General features: G+C 36.3%; 1 protein-coding gene across 13 annotated transcripts in view; it reads left to right on the forward strand.

The window, feature by feature from the left end:
- DMD (dystrophin) overlaps positions 1-25,506 on the forward strand; it is a 1,134,919-nt gene that overhangs the window by 1,010,691 nt on the left and 98,722 nt on the right. For all 13 annotated transcript variants that reach the window (XM_015620877.3, XM_015620912.3, XM_015620930.3 and 10 more), the window contains one exon: positions 9,087-9,147. In XM_015620877.3, the coding sequence (XP_015476363.1) occupies positions 9,087-9,147 (61 nt within the window). The remainder of the gene's footprint in view (positions 1-9,086; positions 9,148-25,506) is intronic.

The following is a 25,506-nucleotide window of genomic DNA, read 5'->3' on the forward strand; positions in this document are numbered from 1 at the left end:
TCTATATCATGGATTTGTGGAGTGAGTTTGTTGGTTTTGAAGGACTTGCTGTTTAATTAGAATTATCTAAATCAGGGTGTAAAAACCCAGCAAAAATAAGAGTTTTCTATTAAAGAGAAACTTGTAAATATTTAGCAAAGTAATTAAAAGAAAAATCTGTGATCCTTTCATGGATGATGATGCTTAATTTGGGAATTATATACAGTAACTGAGGTGTGAAAAAGAGTATCTGCAAATTTTAAACATAATGCCAGCTCCAAAGTTTTCAGTGACTCCTCTGAAATAATTTTACTGTTTTGACTTCACTTTATTTTTCTCTGGGATTCTGTCTCTTACAAAAAATGAGATTCATTGTCTCTTGTAGGAAGACCTATCTATGTCACAATAGCTATTACTTTTTTCTGAGATGCAATAAACGAGAGGTAGCACTGATGTCAGATTGTTTCTCATATCATTTGCAGTGCTATTCAGCAATCACTCATAGTTTTTAATGGCATACTTCATTCATGTGCATCGCTGGTGATTGCTGAAAAATACATCTTACATCTTTTAAAACCATGAGCAAACCTTGTAATTTACTGTCCAGCCGCAGTATGAGCCATCTTTTAGTAAGTATAGCATGGCAGTGAAGTGACTGCATGAAACGTGCATGCTCACCGTATAACTGGCAATTACTTAAGAGTATGACTGGAAGATTCCAGTGGTTTCCAAGCTCATGGACTTTCACCAATATGAAAAACCTGGGAATACAAGGGACAGAAAGAACATTTAGGTTTACAAGGCTAAAAGGCTGATATACCCATAGCCAAAATTTTGTGATTCACATTTCCCAGGCTATGAGCTTTTGCTGCCTGCAAAGTCAGTACCAGACTGTTAAATCCTCACACCTAAATATGTGCTAGGACCTGGAGATACCTAACAGGAGATGTGTCTTTCAGTTTTGGACTCGTAAGAGCAGCATAAAATTCAACACAAGATGAGGCAGCCTAAGCAGCTTTCATTCAGAAACAGAAAGATGACGAATGCTGGAGCCACCAGTTTGTATTGCGAGTGATCAGAGTGCATCTGCTGCATTTTATATCAGATGATGGTTGCTTAAGAATAAAAATTACAGTGATGGGATTGGGCTGTGTAACCTAGGTCTCTCTTTCTCAGGATAAACTCAGAGCTGTTCAGGTTCAGATCTGAGTCTTTTTTCTTCTTATTTCTGTGCTTTTATGTTCTCCTTCAGTTATTTAGACCACTCTCCTGAGAATCTGGAGATGTGGCTCTGAATTCCCTCAAGCTGGGAGGGGAGTCAAGTACTCACTTCTCCCACCTTCTGTGTGAGTGCTCAGATTATTATGCAAAGCAAAGCCTAGGGAAGCTCTTGCACAGAGAGATGTCTTTAAAAGGGCAAGTCCTGCTAATTGAGACATCCAAATCTAAAAGAGAGAGGGCTCTGTGACTCTTAGGACACTTTACCAATCCATCTGATAGATTATTTTCCAGTGCAAGCAACTGTACCTTTCTCTCTTATTTCTCATTGCATACATTATATCATATTGTCTTTCAGATATACTCTTGACAAAAAAACATTGAAGACCATGTCCATTCATCCACATCCTTTGGAAAAATGGTTTAATATTTTCAGATATCACAGGAAGTGTTTTAATAGAAAATATCACCTGGAAGTAGAATAAAGATAGAGGATACAGTGGACACAAACAAATCAGCCTAACTATGAGAACTCCCTGAAAGCAAAGGGATTTTATTATTGTGTTTAAATGTAGTTATAAAAAATATTCATGTATTTATTGCATTCATATTTATTTAAATATGGCCATAATATCTAGAGGAGCCTGATTGCTAGAAAACTGTTTTTCTACTACAGTATAAAAGAACTACATACACTTCAGTATAAAGGAACTACATGTACTCCTGAAAAAGGACAAACTAGTAAAGTACCAACAAAACCAAATACATTTACAGGTCTTGCCATTAATGTTATCATGGTGAATTTCTAAGAACACTGGGCACCAATTCAACCTCAAGACCTGTGTGATGGGTACATCAGGTTTAAAGTCAGGAAAAAATGCCTTCAGTCCATTTCTCTCTTGTTTAGAATATCGTGGCCATATCTACAACTTTTGATAGTGCTTGCCTTGGTCTGACTGCTAAAAGTCTTTAAGGGTAGTAAAACATTGGCATATTTTGGGAGATTATATTTTTATTTACTTTTGAAATAAAACTACTAGAAATAATTTTACAGTGAGCTTTCATTTTTTCATTTTGCATTATTCTCAGGAAAACCACAAAAATCTCTCTATAAATCCTAATAGCTGATTTGATTTACAATAAAATTGTATTTATTGAATTCAAGTTTTATATTTATATTTTTCTTTTTTCTGCACTTTTGTGCTAAGTGATCCTATTAATATAATACATTGGGATACAAATCTCTGAAAAAAATGGTCAGGTCAGTTTTCAAATGATGATGTTCTCCCCTTCTCTTCACCCAGAAGCAAGAAATTTTTCCTTGTAATTAATAATTTGTGTTTTGGGGAAAAACAGTGTTCCAATAAAAAATATTTTAGAATGGTGATGAAAATAATTCAAATAATAATTTTAATTGTCTTCCTTGTGTTCTTGGCTTTAGTATGCCATCTATTTTAAAATGCTGTATAATCTTTATTTTAAAGAAGAGAGATTTTTTGAAGGGAGTGAGTAGGAGATATTTTATTTTTTTATAGCAGCCTAATTAATTTCTGTAGTTCATCCTTTTCTGGCAGAATATCCTATATTCTGCAATGCTACATAATCTACAAGTAATCAAATATTATATTTTTGCTCTTAATAAGATTCAAAATATGTCTATTTCTTGTCTATTATACCTATGTTGCTAAGACTGATTCCTCTCTCAAAATTTTGTAATCTTTTTGGACTTATATTGGATCTGTGAATCCAAATGAAAACTGCTTATTTTTTTCACCCTGCCAGGTTTAACTCAGATTAATTTAACAACATTCCCATGCTGTCATGAGTTATATGTTGTGTTCAGTTTAGGACATTCCTTTGTCCTCAAAGGATCCAATAGGCATATCCTATCTATGAATATCAGAATTTGTCTGTTCTTTTTTGCTATGTAAGACATGGAATATTTACCAAAGATTTATTTTTCTATTTATCTAATTTCATTTGCCAAAAATCACCACTAATTTGATTGGGCTATTTTATAACCTCATTTGATCAGACAGTTTTAGAGACTTCTTTTTTAAGAGCATAAGGGTGCAACAGAAGTTAGCACTGTGGAGTGCCTGTATCTTGAAGTTTGAGGGCCATTATAGACTCTATCTGTATTTCTTTGTTCTATTTTATTCAGTATTCTGCTATTAAACAAGTAGGTTATTGAATTTTTGCCATTTTACAGTCACGTGACATTTAAGAAAATGAGCATTAGATGGCTTTTATATTTCATGATACAAAGTGGAATTTAGAAATTTCTGGACACTGTCCATTATTAAAGCATTATTTAGGTCTTATCTAAAATGTTGATCCTAATCTGCAGATGATAAATCTGAATTTGGCCATAAAGATTCCAGCAGGAAATGCAAGATGGAAAAGCCTCTTTTAACTCCTCTAAAATGACTGTCATAGTTGGCTCTGATCACATGTTGAATGTTTTAATGATTAAAAATCTCTTCTTAGAGATTTTTAGTTATTAAAGATGACTTCTTCTCTGGTTAGACATGGTCTAAAATGGTATATTTGGTAAATGTCTACATGTGTGCTACAGAGACAGACAGTGCTGAAGGTGTTCCAGGGAAGCAGTGAGTGTTTGCTTGGGCTTAAGAAGGGCAAAATCCAAGAGAGAAGGGGCAATCTATTTCCAAAATGTCCATGTGTAGCTGGGGATTGGAGCAGAATAGACCCCAAACTGTGTAGACCTTATGAAAGGCAGGTTTTGGATGATGTTTCTGCCTTGTAGCTGAGTAGTTGATGTATTCTGACATCAGTTTCTCAACTACACCCTGCAACATTAGACCTTAGTGCTACAGCATGGTCTGATTGTTCATCAGTCTTACCTAGAACAATAAAGCATTCACATAATTTAGAAATCAATCTAAATATTTGGTGGAAAAAACCTTATCTTTTACAGGTGTGTAGTGACTTTTGTTGCAAAGGATGTCAAAGAACTTGCAGGTTATGCAAACACTCCTGTTGTGTCACTGTCACGCAGATACAGCTTTTGGAGGTGGCATCCTGCCAGCCTGCATCATGCACTGATTATGGTGGGGAAATATTGCTTTAACATGTTCCTTAAGGAGGAAATGACCTCCTTATAGTCTCTGGAGAGCAATATTTTCTCTTTTGCAATGGTGTCATATGAAAATAGTCAAAATGCAGTACTCAATTAATTTTCTTTGAAAAATTACACAGATGGGAAATGCTGATTCTTGGGGAATCAGAGTATTTTCCTGATGCAAAGATCATCTCATCATTTTTTTCTCCCTGCCTGCCTTTATCTGAAGACCATACATGCTGCAGTGAAAATAATTGGCATCAAAACAAACCTTATGTGAATGAATAAACAGTTTCTTAACTCTTTGTTTTTAGGAAGGTATTAATGATAATAATGCTAGGTAGAACAGTGTAAGTCACACAGGTCATGCACATAGAATTTCCAGGCCAAATCAGATAATTATTATCATTAAAATGTGAAATGTGAATATAATTCAGCACCTTGCTGAGTTATAGACACTATGGCCACCAAACAAGATAGTAGGAATGTAAAAATGAGCTCACCTTTAACTACCACAATGCTGAAAGGAATATACAATAAATATAACAAATTTCTAACAAAGTGAGAAAAAAAATATATGACAGAATATATGTAACAGTGTATGGACACTACACAATGCTTCTTTGTGGTTTCTGTCCAAAACCCCTTAGTGAAAAATTAAGTCAAAAAAATTATTTTTTTCATTTATAACTGAAAAATTACACTCATATGGTGACTAAAAGTCTGTGCTGACTATTTAAATAAGGACCACTGAGAGTAACATTTAAATGTGGACATACCAAATTTACTCTTTGAATAGCTGAAGAAGAAATAGTTTACCATTGGTAAACATACATGTATTTTTCATTATGTTTGCAGTGCTAAAGTGAAATATTTATAAGATTATTTTTTGTAGTATCAAATACTATCATCCTATTTAATATTTCATCCAGATCCCTGCATAGATTAAAACAGTACTGAAGTTCAGAGACCCAGCATGCCACCATTTCATTATACATTCTGCCAACAAGTAAGAATGTCGGCTTACCATCAAGAACTGTGTTCACAGGCAAAACAAGTCTCAGCTCTTAGAACACCTACAGAAAGAAATGAAACTCAAAAATTAGGTAACCATTAAAATGTATGTCAATGCAAATAAAGTGTAGGGAAATTTAAATTCACTCTTAAAATGCCCTGTATTTCGCTGTGGTATTTAATTTCAGTCACAGCATTGAAAGTAGCTGGGTGTATGGTAATGGGTTCTTACACTGTGCAAGCTCAAGCAATAAAGCAGTTTGGAATTACTCTCAGCAAACAGGAAATGTCTGCTTCTTGAGTGCTGTAGCACACTGGGATACTAGAGCATATATACAAAAAAGTCTTTGCTAGCAAGACTTTTAGGTGGACTCAACCATTTACCTGCACTAGTTTTGTAATGGATAGTAAACCTGTACTGATAACCAAAGATAAGAAACATCTGGTCTCAGCTTCTGGGCTTCTGCAAGAAACAAAATGATTATTCTCTATGTATAGCTGTAAAAAGTACTGCACATTTTGTCAACTCAAATTTATGCAAGGTTAGAATCATCCAGGAAACCAGAAGTGTATTATAGACAGCTTCACAGCAACCTCTTGAAGGAATACTAAATCCAATTATGCAGAACATCACAGAATTGTTTGTTATTCCTATAGCACTTAGCTCTCATGAAAGCAAAAGTATTTGTTCCTCTTCTAATGTATCAAGAACACTATCATATGTAAGATTCTGTGATAATAAGTTATGACTGCAAAGCTCTTACCCAGATTAATTCAGAAGCAACAGAAGAAATACATCTTCTGAAAAATACACAGCAATATATTCTGTCCTTTAGCTATTGAAGTAAAAACAAATCTTAAAAGTGGAACAACTGTAACTTGGTAGTATTCCCACTGGGGAATATTAATGATTGCTTGGGAGAGAAAAATGTAACAAGGTCAATTTTTAGTTAATACTGAAGGGTATTTTGTTTTCAAAAATGATAACTTAGTGTAATCTAATTCAAATTATTCCTCAGACAATGCCAATTACCATGGGTAAGAGCCCTTACAATTGTCACTGAGTAAGCATTTTAAAACTGGCTGGTGGACCACATATTAGTGCACATTAGGTTAGTATTACTGAATGAAAGCATGTAAAGAAATCACATAGTAACTGATAGTGTAAAATTAAATAGTGATCTCTCTCTAACTCCTTGGCTTTTGTCTCCTACTACTTCTCCATTCTCTAGAACGGAGAATATTGGATCAGTCATCAAAACTGTATTTATAGCAGTTTGTTTTTTTAAAAGTAGAAAGAATATTTAAGCATAATGGTTAAAAATTTTGTATGAGCCTGAAAATGGGGTTAAAAGTTATTTGGACATTTTTAACATCAAAACATTACATGATATTCTATTCTTGTTACTTTTTGCATTTCTACAAATCACATAACAGAGATATCTTTACATCCTTTGAGGCTGCAGCAGAGCACCGAAGCCAGTCAGCCGCAGCTCGTGGTACCAGCTCAATGGACAGCAGCCTTGGCCTTCACAGCTCCTCAGCTGTGCAGCCCACAAACACACAACCAAAGGGCAGTGCCTGGCCCCAGAAGGAGTATTGGATCATATATAAATTGTGTATATTTCAGTATTTGTATTTGAAAGTGCATATGGTTTTGTGTTCCTGTGTTCATGGCCATTCTACAGACTTCAATGGCAGTGCAGTGTGCTAGTTTCCCACGAGATCTAACACTGTAATTAAAATTCCGTTTCCTGCATATTTTGAGAGTCACTCCTTCTTGTGGTTCATACCTTTGAAATTTACTTTTCTTCTTTTAAGAACATGAATGTGTGTAAATGTAAGTAATAGGAAAGCAATGACACTCAGCTTAGCTACAGATGTCTGGCTGGGGGTTGAAGACAACAGCAGAATGGGCAGAGATGTTGGGGCAGAATTTTTGGAATTCCTTGGCCACCAGCAATCTGAAACAGAATTATCATATTTATGGAGAGAGACTTTTCACAGGGGCATGTTTTGATAGGACAAGGGCAAACAGTGTTAAAATGAAAGAGGATGGGTTGACACTGGGTGTTAGGAAGGAATTCTTTACTGCAAGGGAGGCAAGGCACTGGAAGGCTGTGGACTCCCCATCCCAGGAGGTGTTCAGGATCAGGCTGGATGGAGCTCTGATTAACCTGACCTAACAGGAGGTTCCCTGCCCTTGGTGGGCAAATTGAAACTAGATGATCCTTAAAGTCCCTTCCAACCCTAAGCATTCTACGATTCTCTTTATTCCGAATAAAGTCCTTCCTTTCCCTACCTTCTTAGCATTGTCCTAAATTTATATGAAATTCACTCACCCTCACCCCAGCCTGTATCTTGTTCTCACCAGCTCTTCCTTCTCCTCTTCAGACCACCTGTAATGGCACCAGTTTCTCCCATGGCTGATATGTGTGTCCTTTGTGGAGTCACTAGTCTCCCTCCAGCCCCTCTTCACAATTTTTTGCAAAAGTAGCAAGATTTCCTTACACAGCCATTTTAGGAGCACATTTCATCTCTTTCCTCAAACTCTTATTTCCACACACTCCAATATGTAAGCAAGAGACAGAAACTATACTTCATTCTACAGACTGACTTCTGTAATCTGGTACAAAATAGATTGAATATGTATTTTGGTAGTTATTATTTGTGTGGATTGTGATTTGTTGATTTTGTAAAGCAACCTGGGAGTGGTGTATCTATTCTGAGTAAGAGAGGGAAAGAAAATAGAGCCAAATGGTCAAGAAGCTAATTCCTAGTAGTCCTGGTAACAATTTCTTACCTTTGTGAACAGCAGGGGTCACTAAAAAGAAGGGTTATACTGGGTGAAGCAAACAGGCTTTTTTTTCTCCATTAGGTCACTTTTCATATCTTTTCTTTTAATCATTATATTAAAGAAAGAAAATTCTTGGTTCTACTTTGTTTGACAGATAACAAGCTCCTAATAAAAAAAATTATTTAGGCCCTGTTTATGGCCTAAACTATAAATTATCTCTGCCTCTAAAAAAAAAAAATAATTTATAATTCTTTTGTCAAATGAGTTTTATAAAAACCTCTTTTACAAAATATTTTCATTGTGTTATAAATTGATGTTGGCATTTAACACTGTGATAATCAAGAGCGGGCAAAGTTATCTCCTCTCTATTTGTTGTGATCATACTATTATTTTCTCCATTATTTGGAAGGCAGGTTACAATTATTACAACAGTAATAATTGTAATAGTTATTGTAATGTGGAGAAAATAAAAATGTTCACCATTTATAACAAGTCAGCAAGAGAATAGCAACAAACTAAATACTTAGATGATCTCTTATCTGTAACTTGACTCAACATAAAATGTAAACAAGTACATAATTGTGTTCTTGGAAGGATGGGAAGTGCTGACCACACAAGGAAAGAAATAGAAGTATTTCTTCTTTCAGTCAAACACTTTAGCAGGAGGAATCCTATAAAAGAGCATGCCAGAAAGATAGCTTGCTCGGTCTGCTTCATATCTGTTCTGTAAGCTTAGCTTTCAAGGAGTTTTTGTATTTATCTTTGCAGCTGAATGAGTTCAATTTCTCTCAGATTAGGACAGAAGTTTCAGAACAGCAGGTTAATCCTTCCTGCCTTCATGGGCAACTGAGCAACCGAGTGTAAAATTGTAATTCTAGAGATTAATGTTGTCTTTCCTGTTTGACCTCCACGTTTCTCTTCCAGGTATGTTGGTATGTATGAATGTATGTGAGCAGCTATTTATTTATTTGTTTGTTTGTTTGTTGTTAACAGCTTCTGTCCAAGGCCCCTGGGAGAGGGCAATCTCACCAAACAAAGTGCCGTATTATATCAAGTGAGTATCAATAGTAATGCATTCCAGCTGTTTACATTTCTTATTTAGGGGGAGAGTTAATAATTTTCTTAAATGATTGTGAGCTGCTCCTGCAGTGTCTAAATGGGAAGGACAAAAAGGAACAAAACCTGCAATGCATTTCACAGAAGTGTGCTAGTTATCTAAAAACACAGTAGGAGGCCCTGATCTGTAAGTTGTTTGGGTTTATGCTATAAATCACCTGCAAATAAAGTAAAGCTTTGAGGTACCTGGATTATAGTTTAAATTGTGCCTTTGCCCTTTGTATGTATGGCAGGTTTTGCAAAAGCAAAAAAAACCCCAACATTCTGAATTGCAGTTGTAAACATGATACACTAGGGATTTTTAACTCTAATTTTTAATGGCTTATAATAATTTGATTAATTAATAATTTTAATAATTTGTATGGTTTTAAATGCACATACTCAATACTGTGAATTCCTGTACAGACAATACTTGGTAAAGACCATAGCTGAGGAATGGCAAGGGGCAATTAGTTCCTAAAGCCTAATCTTTTTGAGTTTAGTTCCCAAATTAAGCTAGTTTGCTTTAAGAGATGTGTCTGCACAACAAATGAACATTTTTTTAAAAAATCAGAATTTGGAAATTCCTGCTTCTCATGCTCTAAGTAGCGTTACCACACAACAATGAAAAAAGATGGTTTAATACATTTTTTTTTCTTCTCTTTTGAGTTCTTTACCTGTAACATGTGCTTTGAACTACTTATCCTACTTCTGAAAGAAAGAGGTGATGCTACACCAGCTATAAACACTGTAGTGCAAGTAACAAAGACATGGGTATTGTTTAATACACCTATTTCCATGGCTCCTCTTTATACCCCCTAAACACTTTGCAAGCTCAACTGGTGTCGCTGAAGACATTTGGTTACAGAAGGTTCTTGCAGTGGCACTTCAGTTGCAACTTTCACAACAGGGTGAACTTCTACAGCAGCCCAAAAACAAGTATTTGAGTTATGCATGAAGGAAACTAAGTGGTGCAGTTCAGAGGTTCAGTTATACCTGGCTAAGCTGGTTTATTGTTGCATTAATCTTGTAAGCTGTCTGATGTTTGCATTTGGCTATGAATAATGAAACAGTCACAAAGAAACTGGAAAGCTCTGTCAAGAAGGAGGGGCAGTCTACCAGAGACAGGCTGGAAAGCAAGTCAGTGCTCTGGCAGTTTATGGCACTAAGATGAAGGCAAAGATCCTCCTTTTCTCTTTCACATGGCATGACTTGCCATTATGGGGAGGGGAATTTGGCAATTTTAAAGTAGGCACAAAATGCACTTCATGCTGTGCTTGGCACCTCTGTCTGTGACACATCCAGCAGCCAGGGGTAACTGGCTAAAATAGTCAATGCTGTTCTTGCTTACTCCTTCCTACTTTTTAGTCTAGGCTATTTGTTGTTTTTTAGTCCAACTTTTTGTTCTAGGCTATTTACAAATTCAAAGGAATATATTTATTTTGTTCACTTTGAAAACCATTTTAATAGCCATAAACAGTTATAGCATTATGTTGTGGATACTGATTTAGGATCCTGCCAATTACACTAGTTTGTCACAAATGAGTGATTCAGATCAAAGAATGACTGTCAGAGGAATTAACAAGAGTGGGTTTACTATGAATTTATAAAAGTGCATCTTAATCAAGTTCAATGGCAAGGTTCACTCTGTTAGTTACATTATACATTTTAGTACATTATACAAAGGAAAATCAAGTTCAAATCTATTTCAAATTATTTACACATTGACCAAAGAGCCAAAGGGTAAGGTAGTCATGAATCAATGGGTCATGAGTTTCTGAGGAGATCCCCTTGCTTTCTAAAGTCCTGATGGAGCTTAGCTGTGGCTAGGTCCAGACTTAGTCTCAGACTTGGACAATGGCATATGTCTAAAAGAATTAACTACACGGATTTCATCAATATTTATTTAGCATGCTACCAGCCACTTACCAAGGATCCATAAGTAAGGGGTGTCTCTGTCTGGTAAGGAGGGATTTCTTAGTCTCAGGAAAGGAATCTCAGTCCTTGAGAGAAGTCCCAGATCCAGGGGAGAGTCACTGCTGTGCAGTCCAGTTGCAGTTTAGAGAATATGAATTGGACTCATCCAAAGATTGGTTGTTTGTGGAAAGGTCTCTGTCTCGACTCCTGAGAGCTGTCCCAGGGCTGGGGGAAGTCACTGCTGTGCAGCCACACTGCCCAGCAGGGAGAGCTCAAAGCCCTGAGGCTGTCAAAGCTATGGGATAGAGTGGTTGGCTTCTAGTCAAAATAATACAGGAGGAAGGGTATGCATGAACCTCCTTGTACCCACAGCCTTCTTAGTTCTTTGATAAGAGACCCTTGGAAACGCCAGCTGCTATTCATGCATTACTCACACAATCCATGTTCCAAGCCCATGTGCATCAATGCTCCCTGGGTCACTCTGCCCCTTCAAGAGTTTCTACAGGAGTTCTTGGCCTGGCTACAGCTCAGGTCATTACTTGCATTGGAGCCAGTACCAAATTACTGATAGTTTGGTTAAGGGGTTAAGTACATCTGTCATACATCACTAGTTTAAAGTTTTAATTTAGCCACATCTTTTATAGAAAAACTTGCTGTCCTTGAGATGTAAAAACAAAGTGGTCAAGTTTTAATGCATCTTACTGAGCTGATATATCTGTTGCCTTTTCCTGCTATCCTTGGTCTTTCTTTTTTTCATTCATATTCATCACTCATATTTCATATTTACAAAGAACTAAGTTGTTTTCTGTACCTCTTTGGCTTTTAAAATAAACACATTTTTTTTTAATCTTTGATGCATTACTTTTCTATTAGTTGTTAATTCTCTGAAAGAACTTCATGAGGCTAAGAAGATACAGGGAGCATTCTCTTCATGTTTACATAATTTTCTTTCTGTCATCAATGTAGAATATTGGTGTTAGCCCTCTTCATTAACCAGATTTGCTACACATTTTACTGGTTTTCATTTTATCTGGTTTTCCCTTGATGCTTAACTGTTCTCTTTCATTGCTTTCCCATTTGTGATGATATTGCACTCAATAATCCATAAATCAGACAGTACTTCATGCTAAGTCTTCAGCACCAATGTTTATTTACGGTTAGGTATCTTCAATCTGTGATTTTCCTGGTTAAAATTTCATTTGTATACAGCTGATTAATCTGTAGCAACTAGATGCTTCTAAAGCTATTACTTCAAAAATTCCCTCCTGAGCTTATTCACATCAGTCAGTTTTAGGGTTTTTTGTTTCAAATTGTACTTGTACAGGCAACATTGCCATAGAGAATATAATTATCAACAGTGTACAGCCCGCTTCAGTGCTCCCTGTGTCTGGCATTTGGTGGTTTCTTGGCCTAGTGTCAGTCTCATGAAAATTGCTTTTCAATGGCCTTGCATCAGCTGCTGCATTTCCTTCCACGCTTTCACCTGCTTCCCTCCTTATGGAGATGACAAGCTAGACCAGAACTTCAGCCCCACCTTTCTCTTCCCCAGCAAACTGAGGAAATCTAGTTTTTGTGTTCCAGGACAGCAGAAGTGTCCCAAGCTGCAGGTGCACAAGGCTGCTGGGGCACTGAGCACTTGCTCAGACCACGAGGTGATACCGAGTTAAAAAACCCTCTGCTTTGCCTCTGATATAAAACATATAAAATTGCTTGAAAACACATTTTATCCAACCCTTTTGAGTTCTGATCTTTTTTCTCCTTGATATATTCCTTGTGTCTGGTACAGATTTTAAAAGTTTTATTAGATTACAAAAGGAGAGGACTATAAAAAAATAGTTTTCAGTTTAATCAGTCCTGTTCTTTGAAGACCTTGATCCTGCTCTTTCTTCAGTGCAACCTAGAAAATGGAAAGGAAGGAACAGGCACAGGCATGTCTGTACTCTTTATTAATGTTTTAGGTATTCATTAAAATTTCTAAATTTAAGTTTTTAGAAGACAAAACAGGCAATTACTCTACATTAGAAATCTGAAAAGCAAATGGAAAAAATGCACACCTCAGTTACTACTGAATATACATAAAAACATTACAAAAATGTCTCAAATTCTCAAAAAGGCAGATAATAAAGGTAGGGAGGCTGAGGATTTTTACACTGTAATTCAGGTTAGATCACATTTTAGCAGAGCTCACCCCATGATGAAAGGGATCTCACGTGTGCATGCCTGCACATGCATATTCTTATCTTCCAATCAACAGATAGAGGAGCTGCCCCAAAGAAGTGACAGGTAACAAATTCAAGTGTCTGCTTTCCATTTTGCAGCACCAGAAGGGGTGTTTGGTCATGCTGCACTACCCAATCCCTCTGCAGTGTCTGTCCTCCCAGGGCATAAATGGACATTAAGCATCTCTACTCTGAACCATGTTTGCATCTCTCTAGTGTGTCTCTTATCCTCTCCAAAATTGTCCATTACTCAGTGCTAGAAGATCTCTGTTGCCTGGAATTAAAGAGGAGGAGTGGGACTGAAGTCTGCAACATACTTTCTCTCTAAAAAAATATTCAGTAGTCCTGCCATTGTGAATGTGTTGAAATCTAGTAGGTGTGACTTCTATATTTGTACTAATCTTTGACATTATTCCTCCTCTGTGTATCTAGCTTGCCAGTTAATAGTGTCTGTCTTCTTACCCTCTTGCTGTGCCCATTCTTTTGAAGGATTTAAAATGCTTCTGAAAAAATACAGTAGTCTTTCATCTCAGTGCTTCCCACAAAGGAAACCTTCCAAGTTATTTTCCAGCCAAGCTTATTTTCTTATACAGATTATAGCAGTTCACTGAACTTTGTCCTGCTAAGGACAAAGCTGGATTCTCAGGAGCACAGCTTTGACTCCTCGAGAAGATCCATGTGAGCCTCTCTCTATAAATTAGCTATGCAGTGAGCTAACTCCAAGGACAAGGCATCTCCACTTGCTCACTCTCTTCCACATTGTGGTTTCCTGTGAGAATATTTGATTTGCATTTAATGTATCAGCTTGTGACATACAGTTTTGCTAGTTTTAGATCCTTCATTCTTTCCCTACTTCACACTGGAGATCTAGCAGGCCAGTTTCTATAAACATACTTCTTTATTGTCTTAATTTTTAATCTCCCTTTCAATTGTTGTTTAACCATGCAGAATTTCAACACAGAAAAAAAGCTAAGACCCCTGAGTTTTCATTGTAAAAGCAAACAGATTAAAGCCGCGATTCTTTTACTTTTGTTCAACTTAGAGACAGGATAAATTAATGTATCTGAATTAAATTCTGCTAAGATAAAAAGTGAAGAGATGCTGTTCTGAGAAAATCACTTGGGTTAATTGTTTCTTCTGCAGAATGCAGATAAGTACAAGGCACAAAAGGAAGTAGGAAATATCTGTCAAGCGGAGCAGACAGAGACATGGAGAACTATAAATAAATAATGTATGATTATGTCTATGTAGTGAGTGAAACTGTGAGCAAGCTATGAAAACCATGTGTATGGCTGACAGTTAACCTATCTACCAACTACCAAAAAAAAAAAAATAATTATTTTGGCTTTCTAAAAGTATAGTTATTATGATTTTTCCCCGTCTTTCAATTCTGAGCTCTATATAGGCAAACTGAAACTATTGTGAAGGAAAGAAAAAGTATAATACTTTTCTCTTTGCCTTTATGTGATGCAAATTCTCATGCTTTCTGGCATACAAACCTAAATGATATTTCCTAGAGGTTTGTCCTAGTGCAGAGATTTTCCTTATGATTTGTAGGGTTGTGAAGCCTTGGTTCCAAAACTTGTCACAAAAATTTAAACTCAGAGTGTAAATAAATGAGAAATCTTGAGCCTTTAACTACCTTTATAATGAAAGCAGAGGTTATAAACAGATGTGTTCCTGCTGACTGAGCGAGAGCACTCAAGGAAGATATTGTGGGTCTGCTCCTCGTTACCATCTGTCAGCAGGGAGCTACTGCCCTCACATGAGAAGCAACTGAAGGGGATTTAATTTGTTTTTAAATTAATTATAAGTACTCAGCAGCAATTTTAGTGTGTCCTAGCTGGTGTGGGGGCTGAGGGCAGGGCTGTAGCCTGTGGTTTGGGGCAGTGAGTGAGGGAAACCATGTGCTTTCCATCCATGAACATAGTGCCTGTTGTGGAGGGTGGAGAGCAGCTTCCTTGGGTGCTTACACAACACCTGGTCCTCTTGGTGGGACACTGCTCACAACTAAGGGAAGAGTAAAGCTCTTAAGCTTTGTTTTCAAATGCATTCCGTGCAAATGTTCATGAAGAGTATATAGTGCTAAGCATTACAGAGGGGTTAAACAATGCAAGGATAATTTTTGTGGAGGTTAAATCTTAAAATGTGTTATGCAGGTAATGAATAAGAATTTTAGATGGAATCCTCCTTTTCTATTTTCCTAATTAAAGGGAACATATCAACATTTTAAATCTATTAAACCCAGCTAGTCATTGCTCTCCAGGTCTGTGACTAGATTACTATATGAACCATTTTTATAGGCAATAGTGTGAAAAAGTAAACTTTTGGTACTGTACAAGGTGTTCATGTATTTATAGTATAGCAGAATACAATTGCAGAACCTTAAATATTTTACTTTTATTGTAGGTGAAGTTGTTATATTTATTGTAAGCCAAATGTGATTTTTGCTTGAATTTTGCTTCATTTCTATTAGATTCGTCTAGCTGCAGTTGTTAAATGTAGCCTGCCTACACTTAACAACTGAAGTAAATGAATGAAAAATTACATAGCCAATATAAGCTTTGCAAAGTTGAGTGACATCTATACAATATGGTCCTATTTTATAGCATATATGCCAAATCTTCCATTAAAAAGTAGATTTTACAGCTGCTCCTGATAGCTAAAATATATTGCCATCTCCTCAAAGCCCATCTTTTAAACAGTGTGCTTAATAAGCAGGATTCTAAAATAGGAATTATGTTTGATTTCCACTGGAATGCTTTGAACTTGAAAAGATTAGACACATTAAGAAAAAAAATAGAAAGATTTGCCTGTCAGAATTTTCTTTTTTTTTTTAAAGATCAATTACGTACTTAATTTAGATGACAGACAAAGAAGAGACAACTTCTGACAACTGTCCAATGTAATATTCAAGGAAATGGGGAACAATATCTCAGATTCCTTACATATTCATGTTATATCAAGTCTCATGCTTCCTTTTTTCCTCCAAAGACTGAGAGCTTCTCCAAAGCAGCACTTGTCACATCCACTGCCTGCTTTGCCCTTGGTCCAGTGTCCCTTCTATTGCAGCCAGCTCCACAAATAAGATGATTTCTCCATTTCACACAAGTAAAATTCCATCTAGGGAGTCAGCATTAAATTGATCCTGCTTCACCAACTGTGCCTTTTTTGTCTTCTTTGTGATCTCATCAGTCTAAAATATGTCAGGAGTGCAATTACCAGCTGTGCTTTAAGGAAGGTCTCAGTACAGTGAGAAAGCAGTGGGTATGGCCAGGTGCAATTTACATTTCCAGCTCTGTTTGCTGTGGATGCACAGCTTTGGTTGAGTGAGGAACGTTCTCATAGTGGCACCTGAGGCCACACAACAGCCCAGAGCACACTGAGAGCGCAATAATCGGCCACTCCAGCTGGGCTCTTTCTGTTTCCTGAAGTGGCCTGTCTGTCAGGGCAAGGTCAGCTGTTTTCCTGGATTCTTTTTCAAAAATAATTCAAGAATCCTGCTGAACTGCTCTTGAATCTATTCTTTCTCTGGCTTTCTAAGTGGCCAGTTCTCCTGCTGACTGCAATAAGTTTGTATTTTTCAGAATATTCTCCACCTGTCTGTACAAACACTTCTTGCCATGAGAGATTTGTTTAGTCTTTACTTACTGAATCATGATTATGGATTATTCGGCCCATTTTTCTCCAAATGGGATGTCTTTCAATGATTTTGTTTTCTTCTTCTTGTCAAGTAATAGCTGAAATCAGTTCTGTGTTGCACATCAGTCCTGTGATATCCTTATCTTTAGAACTTAAATCTTGAGAACTAGTTTGTGCATAGTAACTTAGGAGTTACAGATTCTAAGGGACACATAAAATGAACTAATTTAAAGCTCTATAAATGTTATCAAGGTTAGATTTAAGGAAAGATTCTAATGAATAGGTTAGGAATGACCAAATCATCTATACTCATTTTGCTTTCTTTCTCATTTTCTGTGTTAAAAACTGAATTTTATGAGATAAATAATCATTTCAAGTATGATCTCTAGGTTTGGGAGCCTCCTGCATGCTACTTATTTGTCTTGAATTTCAAATACTCATCAGATAAACCTTTATATTAGGAAATCTCTGGCTAGATAATTTGAGAAAAACAAACCATAAAAAAATACATCTCATCTCTGGATGAATTCCTTTTCTTACAAGTAATTTTTGTATCACAAGCATTCATGGTATTGCATTTTCCATGGCAATTGAGCTCAGAAAATGAGATTACGATACAACACAAGCAGCAGCCTTTATGTAAGGAGCCTAGCAGGGTCACTGAGTGGTGTCTACAGCCTACAGAGTAGAACAGTGAGTAAAAGTCAAACTTTGCTCCTTATCACCCACCCACTCTGTGTCAAGGTCCTCCCTCCTCTTTTTCAGCAGGACCAAAATCTGTTAGTATAAATGCCATATGTAGGTGTTAGTTTGGGAGCTTGAGGGGGCACAAACTCAATACAGCAATAAATTCCTAAGAATTAAGATTTCTTTAAATATGTGCAAAGTTGTTGGTATGTGTTTTATTCTTTACTTATGTATTTCACACTTTATAATGTGAACTTATGCACTATTATGTTAGTGAAATTTAATGGTCAATTTAGTTGTGGGGTTTAACATTAAAATTTTTATGCAGTAGGTAAAGCTTTTTAAAGAAATCTAAATATTTAAACCCATGATAATTCAGTCTCATTCAGATATTTTATATTTATTCAGATGTCTGCTAGAAAAGTTCCTATTATTTCAATGTTTAAGTATTAGTTGTCTGGCTAGTACATAACCCAGACTGCCCTTTGAATTTTATTATGTGTCTCCTTGTTTTCTTTATCAATATATTTTTTCTGTTCACTACTGCAGAGCTATTACAGGAGCAGAGGGGCAAAGACACATTTTTCTATACTTCATTTTTCAACAAATTTACCTCATTTTTTTTCTTAAAAGCTCCATTATTGGAGAAAATGTAAAACTTTTAATGCTTGAGGGTTATGACACCCTGCATGAAGCATACTAAGAAAAATTGTTAGAAAGAAATGTTACAGGCATGGAATTAGAATGTAAAGGTTAGCTAGAAAATTACTGTTAGGCATGGGAATAGATAACTTCATACAAACACCTCAACCATTTAAGCAACATGAAGCACCATGATAAGACTTCAATCATAACCCAAAGCTATTCTAGTTGAGACATGGGTGTTATACTTTGTTAATGATTAAGAAGCACTTTTGCAGCAGGATAGACATCTCAGGGAGATGTTTGCTAAATGATATATGGTCATACAAATGTATTGGCCTAAAAATACGGAATAAAGAAATATGAGGAAGATAAATAAAAATATTTTGAATTTCAATTGAATAAAAATACTGAATTACTAAAACAATTTTTATTTCCAAACACTGTTTGCCACCCTGGAGGATGTCACCCCATGACAAGGTTCTATTAGAAAAGGGATACACAATTTAACCTTGTAAAGAATGCAACAAAAAGTGAACAGATTCTGCTTCATGCTGAAACACAGAAAAACTGCACCTTCATTAGAAAATCAGAAGCTGCATCTGTCCTCCCAGATCAGTGATTTTTATCTACTGCTTCATCTTCAATTTAAGTCTGCTTAATTGCTTTTAACTTTAGTACTTCATCAATGGCAGTGCTCTTAGGTGACCTTACCTATGCACCTTTTTTGAAAACAGAAAAAAAAGTGAAAGCAATTGCAAGTGTGACTTGATGCAACAACAGCAGCTGCAGTAAACAGGATACAGCTCTAAAGACTGGATATGTCCCTAAGGAAACCAGTGTGGAATTTAGACTCAGATATAAGCATAGAGAGAATAACAATATGAAACAAACTCATAGGTGAATAGACCCTCAACAAAGGGTTCACTTGAAAGTCTAAAAATGCAAATGTGATAGGATTCTTAAGGTTAAAAAATAAGTTATGTGTACATATATGCATTCTGTTACTCTTGGGACTCCCTTTGCTCAAACAGTTAAGGAACAATTTGAGAAGTGTTTAAAGCAAAATTCTCATCAGTGAAGGGGTTTTTTATAACCCTGTTTGCTGAGAATCCCTGGAATGTATAAATCATGTACTGCATTTGATAAATATGATTAAACAGCTAAACTCAGAGAAGTTCTGAAGTAAAGAAGCCTACATTTATGGTAGATTTTCTTACATCTTGATTACAGTGTTGCATGTCATTAATTTGCATTTACTTCTGTGATTGAAAGCATCCTCTGCTTCCATTTTATCACCAGCTCCAGTCACACTGCAGTTGCCAATTTTACTGAGCATATTTTGTTAGTAAATGAGAAGTTCCAATGTGAAATACTTTTATGTTTATTAATCAGCTTTTAGCTACAGCATGATGTTCAATTACTTTTTTGCTGTGTTTTGCTGATCCTTGACTATAAAAACATAGTCATTGAATATTAAAGTTTGCTTTCATGCCACAGTGTTGATATTCAATCTGTCTTCTGTAAGACAATGCTAGGTCAAGTTCATTAAAAAAATTCTGAAATTTTTTAATAAAAAGCAACTCTGTAGCTGAACTATTATTCAGAGATATTCACCCACCAAACCTATAGGCTTTGAATTGTTGTTTTTTTTTAATATAAACCCCACAATGGTGGTTTCAATCAGTATTGATTGAATTTGTAGTTATATGTATTTATAATTCAAAATTCATAATATATAATTCAAAAATTGCTGTATGTTTTATAATTACCTTTGTGAAGCACAAATGAGAAGCTGGCTCCAAGTGAAATACAGTCATTCTGTACTTTCAGAGGTAACTGGAAAGCACATTAGACAGATCTAAATTTTGTTTAGATTCAGAATATATAATTTGCTTGAAGTAGCCTAAGCTAAAATTATACCAAATACAAATCTGAATAATCTTCAATTTCAATTTGTTTGGATTTATGCTTTTTGGGGGTTTTGGCACGTTTTGTTTGTTTATTTTTTTTTTCGTTACTTTGTGGGGTTTTGTTTGTTTGGTTTGGTTTTGCTTGTGGTTTCTGGGAGGTTTTAATTTTGTTTTTTGGGAAGTTTTTGGGTTTGGTTTTGAGTTTGGTTTGTTTGGGGTTTTTTGTGAAAATTATTTAGAAATTAGCAAAAAAAAAAAACAAACAACAAAAAAAAAAACCAAAAAACAACCAACACTCAAAAACTGATAAACCATATGGTCTGTCCCCAACAAAGGAAATCACATTTATCAATCTGCTGCCATAATACTGTGCAGCAGTAGGAATTCAGAGAAAAGGGCTTGTCACAGTGAGGGGAATAGGGTTGAAAATGATTATATATTTGAAGGAGAAAAGTCTTGATTACAACAAGTTTGTTTGAAGTAATAGCAAGTTACAGGTGGTATATTTCACAGTAAGAAATTAGCAAGGGACATCAAGTAGTTGGGTATGAGAGAACAAGACTATTTGCTTAACTTCTTCAGTCCCTCAGACATTAGGAGCATATCAAAATGACTTGTTTAGGACTTACAATTTCTTGTGATGTATTCTCTTTGAAGCTTATCTGCTCCTTCTTTCCTTACATGGAAGTTTCTCTTCAGGATTGTCCTTGATAAAACAAAACAAATCTTTTCTCAAACAGTTTTCTCTGACACTGTTCAATATGCAGAACATTGCCCTCCTTCTTGGAATTTGTATATTTTTCCAGTCCATGTTTCTTTTTTTTCCTGCCCAGTCCTTTCTAGCTTCTGTTCCATTTTCTCCTTAAAACAGCTCTTAATAAGGTCACTAACAATTTCCTGCCGTCCAGTTCCAAGAATCTTTTCAGTGTTCACTTTATTCTAGGTCATTCCACCACTTTCAACAAACTATCTTGCTGCTGTCCTTTCATGCCTTCTCTTGGCTTGCTGTCAAGCTTTCCCTTGTAATAATTTACTGTTTGTTTCTTCTGTATCTTCTTTCTTATGCTCCCTTTGCAGAGCCAGTCCTCCCACTGGAAACTCTGCTTACAGCCCACCACCCTCTTTATCCTACTTTCTCACCTCTCCTTTCAGAGCTTTGTTTAATTTAGTTATGCTGATGACTTCTAAACTTGTTAATTACAGTTTTCTTGCCTGTTTATAGCACTTGCCATTAGATGGTTATTAAGTCCCAAGCTCAAAATAGATGCTTTCTCTCAAGCACCAGTGTTTCTCTGTTGATGTTTCTATTATTTTACACAATGTTTTGTTGCTGCTGTTGGCTATCCTATGCACTTTATACCTACTTAAACATTTAGTGTTGCTTGTCCATAAGATAATTTATCTCCTTTTCCAGAACCAAACAACTATTTTTTTTCTGATTCTCTTCTACTGAGAGATTTTTACTTGGCACTCAGTCACTCTGAGTAGCAGTAATGTAATTCAGCCTCAGCCATTATTGCCTCATTAAAAGATGCTGTATTCACTGTATTAACAATACTCATAAAATGAATTGTAACAACTGTAAAAATTTTATTGCACAGAATATGAAACATGTGAGAAGAACTTAGAAGTTGTTGGAGCCACTGTTACTCTTTCCATCACCTAATTCCAGGTTACAGATTGGAGCATCTTATTGCTCAGTTACGTACCACTGGATGTCTCACTGTACCTCTGCACAAAAGGCAGATTACTTTTACATTTTACCCATTCACATGGATTAACAGAGAATTTTAAGGAACAAAAATATTCCCTTTTTATCCAGGTGGTTAATCTGTCTTGGGGAAGACTGAGGTGTTCTTGATCCCACAGAAGTCTCCATGCCAGCAGGCTCCACTAACTTAAACCCCTTGAATTCTTTGTCCATTAGTGCTGGCAGGAACTGACATTGTCAGAAATACCACTTTCTAGCTGGAGAATGAACTTTAAAAGTCTAATTGTCTTGGTAATGGTGTTTAGTAACAATTTTCTGTGAGGCAGTTCTCTCAGATTATTTCCTCTATTTCAGATTAATTCCATAAATTCTAAACCTTTGAGTATTGGGAAGCTACCAAATTTTAATTTACAAGTGTCAATTTGTTAACACACATCAGTTCCATATTTGTAAATTGCTGTTTGCTTCTGGCTCACTCTGAATTCCAGCTAGCTGCTAAGGTTTTTCCTACTGAGTAGAAGAGAGCCTTGTCCCTTCTTGTTGTGAGATAATAAATCATAGGGCAAGGTCCTGCAGAAGTGTGGATTAGCCCTGAGCCCAGTGGCTCTCGAGAGCAGCCAGCTGCCTCATGGCTGTGCATCCCACCAGGTACAGCTGCATTCAGCAGCAGCACAGAGCATACAGGTATTATCTGCAAAAATTATAGTCAATGGCAATTTCAACATCAAAACCTTTTCTGAACAACCCTATATGAAAAGTGGGTGCTTGCTGAAGGTCGTTGATTACAGTGCTGTTAAGTGGTCACCCATTTACCTCTGCACATTCCTAACAGCTAGAAGAAAACGACTTCTGAGCCAACAAATCACGGGCAGAAAAGCTTACAGTCAGACTTGGTAGTCACAATCATTCGCAGTCAAATCTATATTTTTTGCTGTATTTCTCTTTAGTACAATACCATGAAATTCCAGCTCTCTTGAGTGCAGAGCTGTATTTAAGTACAGAGGCTTGCACAATAGCCAACAATTCAAGGGCAGGATTGGCCAGGCCATTTTAAAATAGCACTGGAGTATACTGATAGACTCAGAGAGGATTTCATACTGGTCATGCTGGAAGAAAGCTCAGCTACTCATTAAACCATAGTTTATCATGAATGAGAATTTAGAAAAATATTTTAGCAGCTATTCATCCTCACACCAGTCACACTTCCAGCAATCTCACACTGAACCAGAGACATAGCATAAAGACAAATCAAGTCCTTCACCAGCTCAGCTCATCAAAAGAGAAGTCAAGTTTCCTTTCTGTTAATTCAGGATGCCACACAATGGATCTCAACTCTGAATTAGATTCTCTAAGCAGAGCTACAATGGAGATATTTAATAATAACAATTAGTCTGTATAATGTACTCTCAGCAGCTGCCTGTGATGCTTTTCATTGCAGTGTGCTTTCCCCATAGCCGTCAGCATTGCTGACATGCTGCTAGCAGCATAGTACCTACTTTATATGCCCAAATATTGCCCCAAAATTAGAAATGGTAGTTGCAACTTTTTTCCCTTCTTATGAGAGATGCATGCTCATGATTTGCAAGGGCTTGGTGCATTAAAAAAGAGATTACTATTACTATCTATTCTGATGTTTTTAAACATCAGCTACTTGTCTCAGCACTTCACAATTAACAAGTCACAGTAATACCCCACTAACTTAAACCAGAACCATATAACAGCACACACTCAATTTATTTTTGTTTTTAAGTCCTTTAAAAAAAAACAATTCTATTTTCCAAATCCTAACTGCTTTTCTGAGCTGGTATTTAGCTGATTTTTTTTTTTTCCTGGCAGCACTGGCACTTGCATTTCCCCTTTGCTGGAATTGGTGCTCCTTTTGCATGGCTCAGTCACAGTTCTAAGCTCTGTTGTACTTTTTACTATACTGTCAGTCTCAGAAACCTCTTTATTCCACCTTGCTATTAAAAGGAGAGCCTGCTTTCAACTTCAAGTCAAGCTACAGTTGTATTATTCTAAAGCTTCCTTTGGAAAAAAAAAAATTAGAACAAAGTCCCCATCAGCGGTAATTAATTTTGACAGTGTGGGCTTTGTAGCAATTCACAAACCTGTACTTTGTGCATCAGCATTCCTTATTATTCTAATTAAAGTGGAACATTGTGCCCTCACCAGTCATTAATGGGTTTTCATTTTGTAAATGACATTTGCAAAAGTTAAAATGGGCAGTTCATATGAAGTCCACAGGCAAGAGCGTTAAAATTAGCATCACCATAGCAACAGTCTTCCATCATTAGTATTCAGGGCAACAGCAAATGTTTTGTTGTGCTTTTGTTTCCGAAAAAAGATTTTTCTTCACTTGTCATTCATGAATAGTAAAGGCTCAAACCCATATATTACAGGTAAAATTATTATACTCATATTGATGTCACTGTTCTAGAATTTCCCAATTTTTTCAAGGTATTTATTTTTCAGGACAGAGGTTGAATTTCACAATCTCTACAGCTGTGTATGTCTAACCTCCTGAGTGGCATTTATCCCCTGCTGCTTAATGGTACAATTTCATATAAAGTCTGTCACTTCTACTCTAGAATCTGTACCAAGTAACAGATTCTGCTAAGAATCTGTAGAAGATGCATGCACAACAAAACATGGCCAGTCCCCCTGTTATGTGGAGAGTGCATCTCCTCTGTACTGGGTTTGGTGGTTAAGTGATGCTATTTATATATTATTCCCCCCTTCTCAGGAACTGAATTGTAAGTGCACACATCATGTCTAGTGAAACAATATTCAAGTATCATCTTGTCTTGCACAGATTAGAATTATGGAGAGAAGAAATGGCATTTTACACTGAAGGAGACCAAGGCAGATTATAAGCATACTCCAATGTCCTTTACTGGAAGAGGTGGTGCTGGCTACCATTTTTCCTCAAAGTTTAATGAGGATTTAATTGTCTGGAAGCACATTGCAGCAATATTTTGCAGTTTGAGAAACAGTTTAGCACTACATCTCCTAAATGTACCTAGAGGCATCCTGTTCACATAGGTCTGGTTCAAGCATATCATCAATACTGGAATGTAGCAGTTTTCCTCTAGAAATAAATATTTTGTGTGCAGGCAGAGAGGGGTTAAGAAAAGAAAAGCAAGAGGAAAGATGTTAGTGGAAATAGATGATGAGCAGGGTGAGGTCGGTAGGACTGCTGGTTTCACAGTATCCTGGCTTTTCAGTAACGAGCACAGATCAGAAGTAACTAAATGTTCTCTAGCATTATGTCTCTGGATTTTAATTTGGCACAGGAAGATTCTTTCTTTCCTCTTCATCTTCTTAAAATACTTCATTTTGCATAATTTTGCAAAGAAGGGTCTTTAGTGAGTAAATACACTCAAGTGCATTGTAAAAGCTGGGGATGTTATCCATTCCATGAAAGATATTCTTGTATTTTAATAGATGGGACACACTTTCCTACAGTGATTGCCTCTCTAGTACCTGCCCTTGAAGTATTGATTAATTTTTCAGCTAATGAAACCTGCAGAACTGGAAAACCCTTAAAATGGTGACTACTTATATACCTGAGGAAATTCACTCTCAGA

This window comes from Parus major, chromosome 1 (genome assembly GCF_001522545.3).
Source record: "Parus major isolate Abel chromosome 1, Parus_major1.1, whole genome shotgun sequence".
Lineage (NCBI taxonomy): Eukaryota > Metazoa > Chordata > Aves > Passeriformes > Paridae > Parus > Parus major.